General features: G+C 37.4%; 1 protein-coding gene across 1 annotated transcript; it reads right to left on the reverse strand.

The window, feature by feature from the left end:
- Nucleotides 1–16,530: 16,530 nt before the first annotated feature.
- On the reverse strand, nt 16,531–17,445 carry LOC114041980 (vomeronasal type-1 receptor 1-like). The gene has a single exon (XM_027860674.1). The coding sequence runs from the start codon at nt 17,443–17,445 to the stop codon at nt 16,531–16,533; it is 915 nt and encodes a 304-aa protein (XP_027716475.1).
- Nucleotides 17,446–19,648: the final 2,203 nt, after the last annotated feature.

Genomic DNA, 19,648 nt, shown 5'->3' on the forward strand with positions numbered 1-19,648 from the left:
AAGCCTGAGTGGGGAGGAGGGGTGAGGGCAAGCTGCAGGGCAGGAAGCCACTGAGAGCAGCAGCCTGGAGTGATCTGCCAAGGCAAGGAGTCTGCTAGGACTCAGAGGTTGTGCAGTGAGGTTACTGGACAGCCCACAATGGCTTTTCTAAGATACTGAGCCTGAATCAGAGATCAGAGCCTTCTGATCCTTGGGTTGTTACAGTTCTGTCGCCTGATCTACTCAGAAAGGGAATAGTGAGGGCCCAGTTTTCTCCCAGGCCTGTTACAAGACAGACTCTCCCAGCATCTGAATCATAACCTGCTGTGTACTGCCCCTACCCATACTCCCCTTTGCCTGGTTGTGGACCATAATAGGGAGGGGACAGAGGCAGAGACACTAGACAGGTACCTAGGGCAGGAAATAGGTCCGTGCCACATTTTAAGGATAGAATAATACCTACTGAGGCTTTTTTTCCAGGGTCTCTTTTGAATCTCAAGCACTCAGAGAATTAATTCCATTCTTCTAGAAGGCATTTCTAGGAAACTTTATCTCTGTGTTCAAGGCATAAATTCACTCACCCGTCTGATCTGTGCTGCCAAAGCAGTGGCTAGAGTTGGGTGTGGGTGTGTATGGATGAATGCATATGTATATGTATGTACATACATACTGTATGCATGGTCATACATCCCATAGTCAGGGCTGTAGTTATAGTGATGGGGTTTACTGAGCTCATCTCCCCCAAGAGCTGTAATTACTATGTCACCTCAAAAAGGAACCTTAGCACAAGGGATCTGAGATGTGTCAGAAGAGGAAACAACCCTTTGTCTTAGGTCAAAATCCCCATGAGCGACTAGAATCTCTCAGCAAGCAACTTTTAACTTTTAGAAGAGCAACCTTTTTTTTTTCCTTCCCTCTGTATGATAACATGAAAGGAGGCAAGAAAGGCCTTTTTCATGGTCCCAGGAATAAAGTAGATAGTAATCTCTGAACACTGATGAGTGAGGGCTGCAATTCCTGTAATCTAGAACTTTTTCTACAGAAATATAATTGAATGTGTTCTTACTAATAATATTTATGCAGTGCTTTATTTTTGCAATGCATTTTAGAGAATATCATTTGATAGTCACAACAATCACATGAAATTAGTGCTTTTATCATCTGTAGTTAGAAATCCATGTTCATATAGATTTTTAAGAATTTGTTTAAAAACCTGGATGGCACATTGACAGAATAGTAGAATTGTATGGATTTTTATGTGTAGGTATATATTTTTTCTTTCATTTATCATTTTGTTTCCAGATTGCAGACCTGTTAGTAGGCAGCAGCATGTAGTAGCTAAATGAGGAGCACCTGAAGGTTAAACTGAATTAGGGGAATTAGTGCTCTGTATAGGTCTATCTGCAGTGTAGATAGAAAAAGATGACAGAGAGTTTCAGTGACCTGATCTAGGATCTGGAGATGAGAAGTGCTTGAATTAATGTTTAAACTCAAGTTTCTTGACTTAATGTAAAGCTCTCTATACACTCTACCACCTGCCCATCGTTTGGGTTTCTAGGATATAAAAGTTTCCATATTCTTCTTTGAATTAGTCCTGTCTTTGCTTGGCCAGGTTTTAGCTGATTCAAAAGCATGGATGGATATTGAAGCTCTACCAGGATTTCATGTCTCTGATGAAGCTCTGTGCATAAAAGCAGCAATCTTACTCTTTATTCAAGGATGGAAAGTTGAAGGAAAGTGTGAGTTAAGTTCAAAGCAATATGTCTCATCAATGAGTGGTTCCCAATGGGTCATGTTGACAGCAAGAATGGAAGACATGTCTAGAGTTAGTAGAGCAGGACCTGCTTGATTCAGATTGAATTAATAAATTAAATTTCAATTTAAAAAGTATAATTGGAAACGTGATAGTCATATCCACCGATCTTCAGATATGGTAGAACATGGGATAAAGAAGACATTGCCTTTGAGCGACAAGCAAGAAGGAAGAAGATGACTAGTTTGCAAACATACTTGAATGCAAGTAATTGCCCTCTGTGCAAGCTGTTTTTGAGCTCACTTTTTCTTTACCTTTGTTCTCTTTCCTTATGATTTAACAAGAGGATAGATTTCTCTCCATTCTCTAACAGTTAGAAACGTGAGTCTCTTATTATCTTATTTCTACTTTAATTCTTTTTTCCAATTTTACTTTAAGAAATGTACGCAAATAGAGATTGTTTTGCTCTTCCTCGAGTTTCTGGACAGTCATGGACAGAGAACTATTCTGGAGTGAATAGTGAGCAGTTTTTTTTTATTGTTCTCTTGCTTTCTCCTGTGTTTCATTTTTCTCTGGTGTTTTCAAAGAACCAAGAAGAGGGAGAGAGTGCCTTTCTTCTTTTGAGTGTCAATAACTCTATCTATGCCCTCAATGCATTCCCTCTCACTTCTCCTAACTGTTTGATTTTGTACTCACAAATTAATCTCTCTAATTCAGGATAAAATTGGATCTATTCTGTCTACTGCATACTGCTGCCTACTAACATCTTAAAAAGAAAACAAAAAAGAAAAGCAAAAAAAAATATATACAATGATGAGCACAAACACAGGAAAATAATTTGGTCCTACTATTCCTTCAATGGTTCATCATTGTTGTATTTTTTAAGCAATTCCTAAAGTAATACAAATATTTCTCTTCCATACCTCCTCCTGTTCTTCTCTCATTCATTTCTCATCCCTTCACAATTTTGCTTTTGATTTCATTGATCACCTTAAACAGTCCTTTGTCAGTTTACCAGTGATTTCTTAAAGTCAAAGACCATTACTTCATTCCTATCTTTCTAGACCTGTCAAACATGATAGAATGGATCCTGAACAACCCATACACTAACACTTTTCGTAGGAGGGCTTTCCAACTCTTTTCATGTCATCTCATTCCTTTTCCTTCCTTCCTTCCACAAAACTCTCAACTGCCTATCCATGAAGTTGTAGCATGGGTAGCAGGCATACTCAGGTAAAACTGTCTTGGGAATGGGCTAACCCAGGTTGAGGATAACCAAAAGGCCTCAAACCTATTGGTAAATTAGACAGATGTCTACCCCAAATATGTGAACTGTTCCTTCTAGTGTAATGGGCAAATGAAAACAATTTGTTCCAATGACCATGAAGGTTGTTGAAGCAGGTACTTCAAAGCTTTAACTTGATCAACAAAGAAGTCACCAAGGTAATCCACTGCACCCTGAAATATCACAGTCACCCTGATTTTTTCTTGCCACTAGACTTCAAGGACTCCAGAAACGAGAGCAAGGGTGATGCCTTTGTGTAATTCTACTTCACTTAAATACAATTCATGCTCAAGTCAAGGCATCATCACATGATATCAATAGTCCTCTGGGACAATGAAGGACCTCCTCCACCAACAATGGACTACGCTTTCTTCACTGCCTTTCAAGTAGAATATTTCAATGGTGTCATCTATGGTTACCCTGTTTCCAGGCTATCCCATGTCAAAGCCATCTTTAACATTTCATGTTCCAAAAATATGTATGTAAACCAGTCATTCCATTCTTCCAAAAAGAAGCAGTGGCCCCAAATTTCTTTCAGAGAGAACTCCTTTTGTAACAAGAATTGTTTTAAAACCAGGAAGGATTCTGTCAGATATCTGAACTTGACAAGTAGGTTTTACCATATTTCATAATATGGTGGAAGGCAAGATCAACTGAGAAAACAAATCTTTCTGTCAAACATCACTAAGAAAAGTCATAACTAAAAAAAAAAAGTGGAAATATTGGGGGGAAAAGTCATTCCCCAATAGTTGTGTTAAAAGGATAGAAATAAACTTTTTTCATAAATAGAACTGGGAACACAACAGAATATGGGACTTTGTACCCTCCATATTTCAGTCAAGGGTCAGTTGATAAAGACATTGGCTAGTGCAGAATATTGCATTTGAAAGCCTGCCTACTGCCTTCTAATACAATCATGAAGAATGCCCTCAAGTGCTGGGTGTACTGGGATGTACCTGTATTCTCTGCCTCTGAGTAGGCTTAAGATGGTGGATTGTTGGAACTCAGGAGTTCCAAGATATAGTTGATGAAAGAGATCAAGTTTCTGCCCTAAATTTAAAACCAGTATGGTGGCCCTCTGAAAGTGCCACTAAGCTATCTAAGGAGGAGTAAAGCTGACTGAGGTCAGGAAAAGAACAAATGAAAGGTCTCATGTGAATCAAAAGGGTTTGGATTTATGAGTAGCCACTGAAATTCTAGCCAAGACATGATAAGGTAATCGAGTATCAAATTTAAAAAAAAAGCAATGGCCTCAAGATATATGCTGGTTTGTCTCTAAAAACCTAAATGGTTGGTCAAATGTATATATTGAACAATAGTAATCAGTGCTTATTTCCCATACTTACAGTTTCCTCTTTCTTTGGCAAAGGAAGAGGAGGTAAAAGTAAGTAATGCATATTAATTTAATGACTTTAATATCTTCCATTCATGTATCTTAGGAATCATTTCTTCAGCATCCACAGAATTATATTGTCTCCAGTATGAATTTCTTCTAATCCAACACTTCTCCCAACATGTTTGTCTGAAGAGTCAAAGCTTCTTCGTCAAGAAAGACTTTACAGATAGCTATAATAAAGTCCAAATGTGGTGGCTCTACTGTCCTCAATATCAAAACACTTTGTTATGAAAAGCTGTGTACATTGTTTTCCTGTTTGATAACTCCATTACCATTTTGTACATTAATGGGATCATAGTTGGGATTTAGAAGGATACTTAGACAATACATAGTACAAGATTGTTCTTTTACATGTGAGAATAAGAAGGGGGAAGTTCATTTACTTGCCCAAAGTCATCTTGACTTTCCTGATATGTCCAACTGCTAAAGCAATCTTAAAATCACTTTATATTTATTTTTCATATATGAACACATTGTAAAATGTAGACTGGAAGATGCTTCATGACAAAGGTTTTGAAATTTAGGGTAAAAAAAACTGTTGTTTTTGTGTGTTTTTTTTTTCCCTCCACTGGGTAACCATATATGAGATTGACCGCTCAGTTTTACCCATTCATGAAATTAATATCATTATTAACAATATTAATATCAATATGAACAAGTGATCTATCAACTTCTGTATTATTTGAAAGACTTGATCCTAAGCCCTAGTTTTACCACAAAGAATATATAAAGTTTGAACCATGCCACAGCCTAAGTTCCTCATAGATCTAAAGTTCTGTTTCTCCATGGCTATAAAACAGAGGACCTTAATTGTTTTTTTTTCTGTTTGTCTTTTTCCACTGTGAATCTGATGATACCTAGAGACCAGGCCTGAGAATAATGTTTTAAAATTCACACAATAAGGTACACCAGATTACAAAGGAAACCAGTTATATTATAATGTCATTATCTATATTTATATTAATATTTTAAGCATAACTATATACATATAAAAAGATAGAAACAGATATAGATGAAAGATAGGCAGAGGAAAAAAAGAAGGTTAATAGATGGGTATGTAGAATGATATTTATATATGTCCATGCATCCCATGTTTATAGAGTTTGATCTAGAGGGCTTTGATCTCAAATCATGATAGGAAGGAATATCATAGGAATATATAATCCCTTAGAGAACAGAGCAAGACCTATAAATGTGTCGCTGATGATCACCACAAATGGATTGATTGATTGATTGAAAAGACATGGACATGTCTTGGACACGGACACATCCTCTTTCCATCTGAGTCTTGACAGTGACATAATCAGTCCAAGAAAAAGTTCCATTAGAATAATTCCATATAAAGATTAAAATGATCACTGATTGTGTTAAGGCAGACAAAGTACTCATGAGCAGCAGGAAAACTTTGGTGGTTCTAATCTCAGGGGAGCCTTTGGGTGAGATGCTAGTACTATGAATGTGCTCAATATGTTTTCAGTGTCTATATTGAAAACCCTACCATGAGAACACTGATACAGACAATAATACCCACAAATAAATTATCATAGAGAGATCAGATACTAGCTTTTAAAAGACTCATGACATACATGTCCACAAAGCTATATGACAGATTCCTTTCCCCTTTACTTGTGCTATTGTTTGGACCAGTCATGCTCAAGGGCCAAGTGGTTGGATGAGATGCTCACTTGGACCCCTCATCGAAGTCTATTATCTAATGATCCTTGATAAGTTTCCTAAGTTATGTACCTAGTAAAATATATTTACAGGATAAGCTCTTTTATTGTCGTGTGAATATTATAGTGGATAAAGTCTAGTGATCATAATTCCCACAGCTCCACTGACTGAAATGTGGTTATCCCTTTTTGTCAAGAGCTCTGGAGTTTCCCCTTCACAAGTGATTTTGATGAGTATCTTTTGTCTTAAATCCATCATCCTTTGTCCAGTTTCCTTGACTCCTCAGCCAATTTTTTTGGTGGAAGTTGAAATAATCCGTAATGGAAATTCTAAAGACTTAATTTTTCTTTTACCTTTTTGGTCTTATTCCACAAGCTTTCTATAATCAGAAAAATGAGACAAGTGGGAACAGATCTTTAGTGATGTAGGAGCTCAGAAACAAGAGTGAATTAGGAAAGCTGAGTTAGTCAGGAAAGTCTGCTTTGAGGGAGGTGTGCAACACGAGAGAAAATTACGGAGGCAAAATGAATATGAAATAGTGTGTATCTATCCAGGTATGAATGAAAAAGTGGAAGCTTTTTCAGAGTACGAGTGCGTGTGGGGTGGGGAGGGGAGGCTATGAAGGTAGCCTTGGGAGGAATTACATGAGTACCTAGGGCAGGGGTGGGGAACATGTGGCCACATGTGGCCCTCTAGGTCCTAAAGTGTGGCCCTTTGGAAAGGGCCCCGCAGCTAGGGGATATGTAGGTAGGAGTTATTTGTGGAGAGTCATAAGCACCTTCTCAGGTCCCACATCCTCTGCCTACCTGGGCCTTAAACTCGCTGGACCATACTTATCTAGAAAAGAAGCTAATGCTAGAAAGATCTGTGGAAATATGAAGCTGCATGGATCTAGCCACAGAGGATCCTTTACCTGGCTTGTAGACCCTTCTTTGTAACAATCATCACCTCAGCAGTCTGGGTGAACCTGTTAAGCATTAATAAATGAAAAAGAGAAGAAAAAATATAACAAAATAACTAAGAACTCTGTAAGATTTTTTGTCAAAATAACCTTACTCTTTACTCTTCTCTCTCTTTTTCTCTCTTCTCTTCCCTCTCTCAAAAACAATCCATTTACCTGGATTTAAATATATATAGATATATATCTGTCCTACAATTTTTTGAGGACATATGAGTGAGAGTTTTAAGCTAGAGATAAAAATCAGGAAAGAAAAAAAATGACTTAATAAGAAGACTTTCCAACCAATCACCCCACTGTCATTGGTGGCTCCAAGAAGCTATGACATGTGCAATGGCCACACCCTGGTAAAACTGTCTTGGCAATACATGCCAAAATATTTTTACGGTAACCAACAGGCCTCATACTTATCAATTACTTACGGGAATATCTACTGCACATATGTGTAGATTTCCCCTGACAGAATGAGTAGATGAGAATTTTTTTTTCCAACCTCCACGAAGGTGGCTGAAACAGACGATGTGGAACACTTAGAGCTTGGTCAGATATGGAAGATTCCAAGGTCACCCATCCACTGCATTTGCTTCAACAGTCTCCACAGGAACTCTCAACCTGTCATCCACATTCTTTCAAATGCTGCAGCCAGAGTGGGAGAGGAGGTAACCGGGTCAACTGGAGGGGCCTGAAGTCACTGAGAGGAACAGCCAGGGGTCTAAGACCCATAGTGCTCTGCTAAGGCAACAAGTCAGTCAGGACTCTGAACTCGTCCAGTGAGGTTGTTACACAGCTCACAATGACTTTTCCAACACATGGGACCTGAATCAGAGATCACAGCCTTTTGCTGAGACATGAGTTGACTTTTCGGTTTACATTTGAATTTACAGTTCTATCCCCTGATCTAGTCAGGAAAGGAATAATGAGGACCTAGTTTTCTCCCACGACTGTTAAGAGTGCAGACTCTCCCAGCATCTGAATCATAACCTGCTTGCTGATTGCTGCTATACATGTTCCCCTTAAACTGGTTGGGGAACATAATAGGGAGGGGACAGAGGCAGAGACACTGGACAAGTAAATAGGACAGAAAATATGCTTTTGCTGCATTTTAAGGACAGAATAATGCATACCTATTAAGGTTTCTTCTACAAGGTCCCTTCTCTATCTCCCTCACTGGGAGAAGTAATTCCATTCTCTTAGAAGGGGTTGCCAGAAATGTTTATCTCTGTGTTTAAGGTTTCAAGTGACTCACCAGTCTGATCTCTGCTGCCAAAGTAGTGGCTAGAATTGGGTATGGGTATGAGTGTGCGTGTGGGTGTAGAAAAGGGGAGTGCATGGGTGCATGCATATGTGTACGTATGTGTTTTGTGTGGATGGCCAGGGCTGTAGGTATAGGGACAGGAATCACTGAACTCAGTTCCCCCAAGAGCTTTAAAAACCATGTCACCTCAAATACAAAAGCCAACAGAAGGAATGTAGTATGTCTGAAGAAGAAACAGCCCTTTGTCTCAGATAAAAATTCTCATCAACAATTCCAAGTGATTAATTAGAATCTCTAAAAGAGCAACTCCTGACATTTGGGAGACAAACTTTTTTTTTTTCTTCTGCCTGATTACAGGAAAGGAGAGAATGAAGACCTTTGAAGGACTAGGTACAAAGGAAATAGTGATCTCTGAGCACAGATATGTCAGGGCCCAAATTCCTCTATTTCCTGATGACTTTTACAGTAGTGTATATATGTGAATCTGTACTTAATATGGTGTTTTATTCTTCTAAAGCACTTTACAGATATTTTTGATCACAACAGTCTTATGGAATTAGTGCTTTTATTTTCAGTAGACAGAAAACAATGATCATATTGGTTTTTAGGAGTTTGTTTAAAAAAACTGGGCACAATAAGGGAATAGTAGGACCAAATATTACCAAAACACCTTAGAAGGATGAAAGGAAAGGTCTGTTACAGCAAAGTGAGAATGTAGCAAGGTCCAGCGCAGGCCATTCCACAGTAGGCCAGTCCTAAGCAAACCAGCAGCAAGCCTTGCATGTAACTGAATTTTCTGCAGGATTGGCAGCTTCCAGAGCTCTCACTCCAAAGAGAGTAAAGGCATCACACAACTGATCAGAAGGAGATTATATGGGGACTTTTTTGGCACTTGGTTCAGGGTACTGTTGTTTACCCATACATAGATTTGGGTCTAAGTCCTATGTCATAGTCCAACAATGAGGAGGAGTACTAGAACACCAGAGCTTGTAGTCACAGGGAAACAGGAATCCTGGTCACAATTCCAGGGCAGAAAAGAGCACTTGTGGTCATTCACAGAAAGGAACACAAGTCAATAGAATAATAAACAGTTCTGTCTTTAGATCCTACCATATTGGAAGAATTAAAAGTTTACAGATCTCTAGAACTACCTCACAAACGGTGGCACAAAAAAAAAAGTCTTGAAGCTTCAGATAGTGCCCCCTCAATCCCAAGAGCAGAGCTCGACTTTTACATAAAGTTAAAAGTCAAGAAACAGGCTGGAAAAATGAGTGAACAACAACAACAAAAACAACATGACCATAGAAAGTTATTGCAGTGACAGGGAAAATCAAAACACAAACTCAAAAGAAGGGAACAAAGTCACAACTGCTACATCAAAAGCCTAAAAGAAAAATGTGAACTAGTCTCAGACCCAAAAAGAATACCTGGAATAGTTCAAAAGGGATTTGTTAAAAAAATATTAAAACAAATAAGAAATAGGAAAAAAATTGTGGAAACAGTGATGCAAGAAAATTGTGAAAACAAGTCAACAACTTCATAAAAGAGCCACAAAAAAGTACTGAAGAAAATAAAATTTTGGGGATGGATTCAAGAAGGCAGAGTAAAAGCAGTGGCTTGCTTGAGCTCTCCCCCAAATTCCTTCAAATACCTGTAAAAAAATGGCTCTAAACAAATTCTAAAGCAGCAGAACACACAAAAAGACAGATTGAAACAAATATCCAGCCCAAAACAACTTGAATGGTTGATTGGAAAGGTCTATCATGCCAGGCTGTGAGAGGAACACAGTTCAGCACAGGTACACAGGAAAAACAGGCCTCAGCGAACCTGGAGCAGGCCTCAGAGGACTGAATCACAGGCAGCTATGGTGGTTTCCAGAGTTCTCAACCCACAAATGCCAAAGACAACTTAGGAGATCAGTAGGAAAAGTCTGTGACTGCTGTGAGAGAGAAGATCTGTCATAGCCCGAGTCCTGGCTGCAGCACCGGGGCAGCGACTGCTTCTAGAGTTCCTGGCCCACGGATTGAGGGGGAATCGAGTGGCTGATCAGAGGGAGATTTTGGGAATTTCTTTGCTGGTTTTGAGGCAGCATTGTGTTATTTGGCCTGTCCTTGAATCTGGGTCACAGTTCTGGGTGACAGTCCTGTGGTGAAGAGGAGTGCTGGCATGGTAGAGCTTGTAGCGGCAGTAGAGGGGAAATCCTCCTCTGAGTTCTGAGGCAGAAAAGAGCAGACCAAAGCACAGGCCAGGAAAGGGGTAATCACCTTGCCCTTGATCATACCTTGAGGAAGAACTGAAAATTTACAAGTCCCTAGAAGCATCTCTGAAAACAGCTGCACAAAACCCCCGAAACTTGGGACAGTGCATTCTCCATACTGGAAGTAGACGCCTACCTTGACAAAGAGTTTATAACTCAAGTAATTGGCTGGGATCATGAACAAACTTCCCCCAAAAAGTCAGACCATAGAATCTTTCTTTGGTGACAAAGAAGTTCAAAACATACAATCAGAAGAAGACAACAAATTCAAAGCTCCTACATCCAAAGCCTCTAAGAAAAATACAAATAAGTCTTAGTCCATGGAAAAGCTCAAAAAGGATATTGAGAAGGAAGTGAGAGAAGTAGAGGAAAAACTGGGAAGAGAAATGAGAGTGATACAAGAAAATCTAGAAAAGCAAGTCAACAGCTTGCAAAAGGAGACCAAAAAAAAAAAATACTGAAAAAAATAATATATTAAAAAATAGCCTAACCCAAATGACAAAAGAGGTCCAAAAAGCCAATGAGGATAAGAATGTCTTAAAAAACAGAATTCAAACCCAGCAAAAATGAGTATGATCTCTCAGGGGAGGAGATGGATATTCAACAAAATAGGGGACTTCCAAATCTTCCTGATAAAAAGATCAGAGTTCAATAGAAAATTTAATCTTCAAATACAAGACTCAGGAGAGACATAAAAAGGTAAATGAGATAGAAAGAAACATGTTATTAATAAGGCAAACTGTTTATATCCCTACAAGGGAAGATGACACTTGTAGCCCTTAAGAACTGTATTGTTATTACACCATGTTAAAGGGGTATACATAAAGGCAGTCAGTATAAGTTGACTTCGATGTAATGATAAAAAAAAATCTAATCAAGTTGGCTAAATGAATCCAAGTAAGTGGATTAATCTGTTCTAACTAAGAAAATGGACTAAGAGAAAAGGAAAGGAGGAAGCAGACAAGGAAAAGAATGTATTACAGGAAAAGGCACAAAAACCATTTACAGCAGAGGAAAATAAGGGAGGGAGATGAGCATTGTTTGAACCTTACTCTCATCAGATTTGACTCAAGAAGGGAATAACATAATCAGTTAGGTACTAATATTGATAGACTTAACCCTTCTCAGCAATGTGAGGATCTAAGACATCTCCAGGCCTCATGATGGAAAATGCTATCCATAACCAAGAAAGAACTTTGGAGTTTGAATGAAGATAGAAGCATACTATTTGCTATTTTTTTTCTTCTGCTGTGTTTAGTTTCCTCTTCCTGATAGTACCTCCTATTGGTTCTAATTCTTCCTTAAAACATCACTAATGTGAAAATATATTTAATAGGAATGTACATGTATAGCCTATATCAGATTGTATGCCATCTGGAGAAGGGAGGTGGGGAGGGAGGGCAAGAAAAATTTAAAACTCAAAAACTTATGGAAGTGATTGTTGATAAAATAAATAAATTAAAACGAGCTGGAGAAGGAAAAAAAAACAACTAAGCAGAAAATGGACTAACAGTATATCCAGTGTTCCACACCCATAATACCCCACCTCTGCAAAGAAAGGTGGAGTATATTTTCTCCCCTTCTTTGGGACCTAATGTGATCATTTTAATTACACAACATTCAATTGTTTTTTTTGTGGTGGTGGTGGTAACTTTCATTTACATTGTCATAATCATCATGCATATTTTTTTCCCTGTTCAGCTTACTTCATTGAATAATAAAAAATAAAATAAAAAATAAAAAGACAGAATTGGCCAAATGGAAAAGGAAGTCCAAAAGCTCACTGAAGAAAATACTTCCTTAAAAATTAGAACGTAGCAAATGGAAACTAGTGACTTTACGAAAAATCAAGACATTGTAAAACAAAACCAAAAGAACGAAAAAATAGAAAACCATATGAAATATCTCATTGGAAAGACAACTGACCTGGAAAATAGATCTGGGAGAGATAATTTAAAAATTATTGGACTATCTGAGATTTTAAAAAAAGAGCCCAGGCATCATCTTTCAAGAGATTATCAAGGAAAACTGCCCTCATATTCTAGAACCAGAGGGTAAAATAGAAATAATCCACTGATCACCTCCTGCAAGAGATACCCAAAGGAAAACTCCTAGGACTATTGTAGCCAAATTCCAGAGTTCCCAGGTCAAGGAGAAAATATTGCAAGCATCCAGAAAGAAACAATTCAAGTATTGTGGATACACAATCAGGATAACACTATATTTAGCAGCTTCTACATTAAGGGACCAGATGGCTTGGAATATAATATTCCAGAGGACAAAGGACATAGGATTACAACCAAGAATTACCTACCCAGCAAAACTGAGCATAATCCTTCAGGAGAAAAAATGGATATTCAGTGAAATAGGGGACTTTCAAGCATTCTCGATGAAAAGACCAGAACTGAACAGAAAATTTGACTTTCTAATCAAGACTCAAGAGAAACATGAAGAGGTAAATAGGAAAGAGAAATCATAAGAGAGTTATTAAGGTTGAACTGTTTACATTCCTGCATGGAAAGATGATATTTGTAACTCATGAGACCTTTGCCAGTATTAGAGTAATTGGAGGGTAATAATTATATGTATGTATAGATAGATAGATAGATAGATAGATAGATAGATAGATAGATAGATAGAGAGTGCAGGCAGAGTTGAAGATATAGGGGTAATATCTAAAGAATCATATTATGGGGTAAGAGGATTATCCTGGGAGAAAGGGAAAGGGAGAGGTAGAATGGGGTAAATTATCTCACAGAAAACAGACAAGAAAAGGCTTTTACAGTGGAGGGAAAGTGGGGGAAGGTGAGAGGGAATGAGTGAATCTTATTCTCATCAGATTTGGCTTGAGGAGGGAATACCATACACACTCAGTTGGGTATGGAAATCTATCTTACCCTACAGGAAAAGAGGGGGAAAGGGGTTAAGAAAGCAGAGGGATGATAGAGGGGAGGGTACATTGGGGGAGGGGATAATCAGAAGCAATCACTTCTAAGGAGGGACAGAGTCAAAAGAGAGAATAAACAGGGGTGGGATAGAATGAAGGGAAATATAGTTAGCTTTTCACAACATGACTACTATGGAAGTGTTTTGCATGACTACACATGTATAACCTGTATCTAATTCCTTGCCTTCCCAATGAGGGTGGGTGGGGAGGGAGGAAGGAAGAAAATTTGGAACTTAAAGTTTTACAAACAAATGTTAAAAATTGTTTTCACCTGCAACTGGGAAATAAGATATACAAGCAATGGGGTATAGAAATCTCTCCTGCCCTACAGGAAAATAAAAGGAGAAGGGGATAAGTGAAGGGGGATAAGATAGAAAGGAGGGCAGATTAGAGGAAGGGGTATTCAGAATGCATGCCGTCTTACGTTGGGGTGAGGGATGAGATGGGGAGAAAATTTGGAACTCAAAATCTTGTGGAAGTGAATGTTGAAAACTTAAAATAAATTAATTAATTAAAAAAAGAAAAGAAAATCTTTAAAAAAAAAAGAATAGGTCAAATGGTAAAAGAGGCACAAAAATCCAATAAAGAGAACTCCTTAAAAAAGCAAAATTGGCCAAATGGAAAGAAAAGATAAATAAATATTTATGAAAGAGAACTCCTTTAAAAATAGACTTGACCACATGGAAAAAAGAAGTTTAACAATTTACTGAAGAAAAAAACTCCTTAAAAACCATGATGGACCAAATGGGAAAAGAGGTGCAAAACCTCACTGAAAAAAATAATTCTCTGAAAATTAGAATTGGGCAAATGGAAGTTAATGCCTCCATGAGACATCAAGAAACAATAAAATACTTTTAAATGAAAAAAGAATACATTATTGGAAAAGCAACTGGCCTGGAAAATAGATTGAAGAGAGATCATTTAAGAATTTTTTGACTAGCTTAAAGCCTTGATAAAGTAAAGAACCTAGACATCATCTTTCCAGAAATTATTAAGAATTACTGAACTGATATCCTAGAACCAATAAGTAAAATAGAAATGGAAAAAAATCACTGATCACTAACTAAAAGAGAGCCCCAAATTAAAACTCCCAGGAATGTGATACCCAAATTCTAGAGTTCCCAGGTTAATGATAAAATATTATAAGCAGCCAGAAAGAAACAATTCAAATATAGTGAAGCCACAGTCAAGGTAACACAAGATTTAGCAGCTTCTTTATTATCTGAATATGATATCTGAAGTACAAATAGGCTCAGATTACAACCAAGATTCACCTACCCAGTAAAACTAAGTATAATTCATTGGGGGGGAGGGGGGAATGCATGTTTAATGAAATTGAAGGCTTTCAAGCATTTCTGATGAAAAGACCAGAGACTTTCAAATTTGACTTTCAATATAAGACTCAAGAGAAGCATAAAAAAGTAAACAAGAAAGACAAATCATTAAAACTTGGTTAGGTTAAACTGTTCACATTTTTACATGGGAAGATGATATTTTTAACTCTTAAACACTTTAAAATGTCTTAGGGCAGTTAGAAGTGTGTATAGAAACAATGGGTATGAGTTTACTGTAATGGAATGATAAAATTAAATGGCTAAAAGGAGGTATACACTGGAAGAAGGGGGGTGGGAGAGGTAGAATAGGGTAAATTATCTCATGTAATAGGGAAATCAAAAAGGCTTTTACAGTGGAAGAGAATATAAGGGGGTATGGACAAGGCTTGAACTTACTCTTATCAGAAATGGTTCATAGTGGGAATAACATACATGCTCAGTTGGGTGTAGAAATCTATTTCACCTTACAGGAAGGCAGGTGGGGAAAAGAATTATAGAAACAGGGTCTGATTGGAGGGAGGATAGCTTGTTGGAGGCAGTGGTCAAAAGCAAAACTTTTGAGGTGTAACAGCAGGAAAAGAGAGAGAGAGAGAAGGATGAAATAGGAAAGAGGATTAAGTGAAATAGCATATTTCTCTAATAAAGGCCTCATTTCTCAAATATAACTAGAACTATCTCAAATTTGTAAGAATATAAGTCATTCCCCAGATGATCAAAGGATATGAACACATAGTTTTTAAACAAAGTGATCAATGTTATCAGTAGGCATATAGCAAAGCTCTAAATCACTTTTGTTTAGAGAAATACATATTAAAACAACTCTGAGTTACCACCTCTTACCTATTATATTTGTTATTATGGCAGAAAGGGAAAACCACAAATGTTGGAGGGGATATGGGAGAATTGGGAAACTAAAGCATTGTTGGTGGATCTGTGAACCGATCCAACCATTCTGGAGAGCGATTTGGAACCATGCACAAAGGGCTTGAAAACCATGTAAACAAGCATGACAAGCAGGATGATTTCAGAAAAACCTGGAGACTTACATGAAATAATGCAAAGTGAAAGGAATAGAACTGGATAAGAATGTACACAGTAACCTTAATATTATACAATGATCCATTGTGAATGACTTAGTTATTCTCAGCAATATAATGATCCAAGACAATACCTGAAGAACTTATGGAAAATGCTAACAACCTTCAGAGAAAAAATCGATGGAGTCTGAATGCAGTTAGAAGCAAACTTTTTTTCGGGGGGAGTTTCTTTATTTTGGAGGCTTTTTTGGTCTGTATTATCTTTCACAACATAACTAACGTGGAAATCTGTTTTGCATGATGCACATGGATAACATATCACATTGATTTCCTTCTCAAAGAAGGGTAGGGGAAAGAGGAAGGGAATTTGGAACTCAAAATTTTTAAAAAATGTATTTTAACAATTACTCTTACATAATTTAGAAAAAAATAAAATATGAAAAACAAAAAAATAATTCACCAAATTACAAAGGAAATGTTATATTGTAATATAATATATACACACATTCATATATATTCCTATAGACAGGTAGAAATAGCTATAGATGAGGAATAGAGAAAGATCGATAGATATTTAAATAAGTTCTTTTAGCATAAATTAATAAAATTTGATCTGAAACAATTTGATCTGAAATCAAGGTAAGACTAAAACATTTTAGGAATTGATGATCCCTGAGAGAACAAAGCGGGACTTATGAATTTGGGTATCACTAGTGATCAGCACAAATGGACTGATTGATTGAAATGACATGGATAGAAAAGCAATGACATGATCTACCCAAGAACTGGTTCCATTAGAATATTCCACATAAAGAATAAAAGGACTGCTTATTGTGTTAAAGCCAACAAAGGTGCCCACCAGCAGCAGGATGACTTTGGTGGCTCTAATCTCAGGGGAGACTCTGGGTGTGAGGCTAGTGCTGTGAATGTGCTTAACTTGCTGTCGGTGCCTATATAGGAAAGCTACCATGTAGACACTGCTGCAGGCCATGATGCCCGCAAAAGAACTATCGTACAGGGACTTCCAGATATGAACTTTTAAAGCACGCATGGCATGCATATCTATAAAGCAGTACCCCAAATTCCTTCTTCCTTTATTTGTGCTATTACTTGGACCAGTTATATACAAGGGCACAAAAACATCCATTAGCAGATTGAGAATCCAACAGAACACACAACAGGGTAAGATACATTTGTGAGATCTGGCTTTGAGCATTGCCCACATAGGGCTATTGGCACTGATAGTAATCACTTGAAAGACACTCACCAGACTGACACTGCAGAGTGAAAGGCCTCGGGACACTCTTTGCAGATAGGTAATTAACTTACACCCAATATCATTCAGGAAGTTCTCCCACCCCCAAAACTCTATGATCTTGGGTATTCCTCTGAAGATAAGCATCACGGTGTTGACAAAGCCCAAATGGATGAGAAATGGGTCAATGAATCTTTTCCTAAAGGCAGAATTGAAATTAAAGCTATAAAAACAAAAGAGTAGACCATTCCCTAGTATTCCACTCATAAACTGGATCAGATAAATGATCCCCAGGACATCTTTGTGGGAAATCATCAGTTTGTTTCTTGAATTTTTTTTTGTCTTGAACAAAAAAAAAATTGCTGCTACAGCAACCTGAGGGAGGAAAAAAAACACATGGACATTAAGATTATTTAAAATACAGAAATTTCAAAAGATTTCATATCCTTTTAATTGTGAGTAGTAGGAAAAATAAATCTGTCATGTTCAGTGACTTGAGATATTCAGTTCAAAGTGTTTTCTTAGGTGTCTGGAGGAAATTAGGTAGAGACAAATATTTCACATCATATAGCAAAATTAATTCCAATGGAGTACATGATATAGACATAAGAAATTTTAAAGAAATTAGAGGTGCAAGGAAGAAACTGCCTTATTATATTTTTCTGGCATTTACATACCACTTTAAAGTTTTACAAAGCACTTTACAAATATTCATTTTATCCTCATAAAACTCCTTAGTACATGCTAATAATTTCCCTTTTTGTTGTTCAGACTTTTCAATCCTTTCTGACTCTTTGTGACTGCAATTGGGGTTTTCTTCGCAAAGATACTGGAGTGGTTTATCACTTCCTTCTCCAACTCATTTTATCAATGAGGAAACTATAGCAAACGGAGTTAAGTGACTTGCCCTCTGTGTCTTGTCACAGAGCTGGTAAGTGCCAGGATTTATTTTATTTTTTTAATTAATTAATTTATTATGATTTATCAACAATCATTTCCACGTGCTTTTGAGTTTAAAATTTTTCTCCTCCTTCCTCCCCACCACCCTCCCCAAGATGGCACACAATCTGATATAGGTTATACATATATATATATATATTTCTATTAAACATTTTTTTCACATTAGTGATGTGGTAAATAAGGATTAGAACCAATAGGAGGAACCACCAGAAAGAGGAAAGAAAACACAATAGAAGAAAAAAATAGCAAATAGTATCCTTCAATCTGCATTCAAACTCCATACTTCTTTCTTAGAATGTGTACAGCATTTTCCATCACGAGGCCTTTGGAGATGTCTTAGATTCTTGTACTGCTGGGAAGAGTTAAGTTTATTAGTCATCGCACAACGTTGCTGTTATTGTGTAAAACGTTCTCCTGGCTCAGCTCACTTCACTCAGCATCAGACCATAGAAGTCTTTCCAGGTTTTTCTAAAGTCAGCCTGTTCATCACTTCTTATAGCACAATAGTATTCCATCACATTCATATACCACAATTTGTTCAGCCATTCCCCGATTGATGGGCATCCTCTCAATTTCCAATTCTTTGCAACCACAAAAAGAGCTACTATAAATATTTTTGTACATGTGGGTCCTTTTCCCATTTGTATGATCTCTCTTGGATATATCCCTAGAAGTGCTATTGCTGTGGTGAAAGGGTATGCATATTTCGATAGCCCTTTGGGCATGGTTCCAAATTGCTCTCCAAAATGGTTGGATCATTTCAAAACTCCACCAACAATGCATTAGTGTTCCAATTTTCCCACATCTTCTCTAACATTTATCATTTTCTTGTTTTGTCATCTTGGCCAATCTGATAGGTATGATGTGGTACTTCAGAGTTGTTGAGATTTGCATTTGCATAATTCAAGATTCCTTTGGAAGAACAAAAGGTCCAGAATATCAAGGGAACTAATGAAAAGAGATGAAGGGAAAGGTGGCCTACCCATTCCAGATCTTAAATTGTATTATAAAGCAGCAATCAGCAAAACTGTTCAGTACTGGCTAAGAAATAGAGTGATGAATCAGTGGAATAGGTTAAGTATGCAAGACACAGTAGTCTATGACTATAGTAATCTATTATTTGATAAACCCAAAGACTCCAGCTTCTAGGATAAGAACCCACTTTTTGACAAAAACTGCTGGGAAAACTGGAAAAGAGTATAGCAGAAACTAGGCATAGACCAAAATCTCATACCGTATGCCAAAACAAAGTCAAAATGCGTTCATGATTTAGATATAAAGCCTGATACTGTAAGCAAACAGGATTTATTTTAACTCAGTTCTTCCTAACTCTTACTTACTCTAGGCCTGGTGCTCTACCCACTATATCACATAGCTACTCACCTTTTCCTCTTTACAGATGAAGAAACTGAGGAAGAAAGAGGTTAAATTTTCTTGCTTAGTTCCACATATCTAACAAGAATGCCTGAGACCAGATTGGAACTATGGTCTTCCTGTTTCTAACTTCAGAGTTCTACGTACTGTGACATCAAGCTTTTCATGTCTATTGACAGTTGAA

The sequence above is a fragment of the Vombatus ursinus genome, unplaced genomic scaffold, assembly GCF_900497805.2.
Source record: "Vombatus ursinus unplaced genomic scaffold, bare-nosed wombat genome assembly UNPS02014235.1, whole genome shotgun sequence".
Lineage (NCBI taxonomy): Eukaryota > Metazoa > Chordata > Mammalia > Diprotodontia > Vombatidae > Vombatus > Vombatus ursinus.

Bases quoted from the DNA above. Each gene is read 5' to 3' on its own strand.
- LOC114041980 (XM_027860674.1), bottom strand. From the start codon at position 17,445: ATGATTTCCCACAAAGATGTCCTGGGGATCATTTATCTGATCCAGTTT.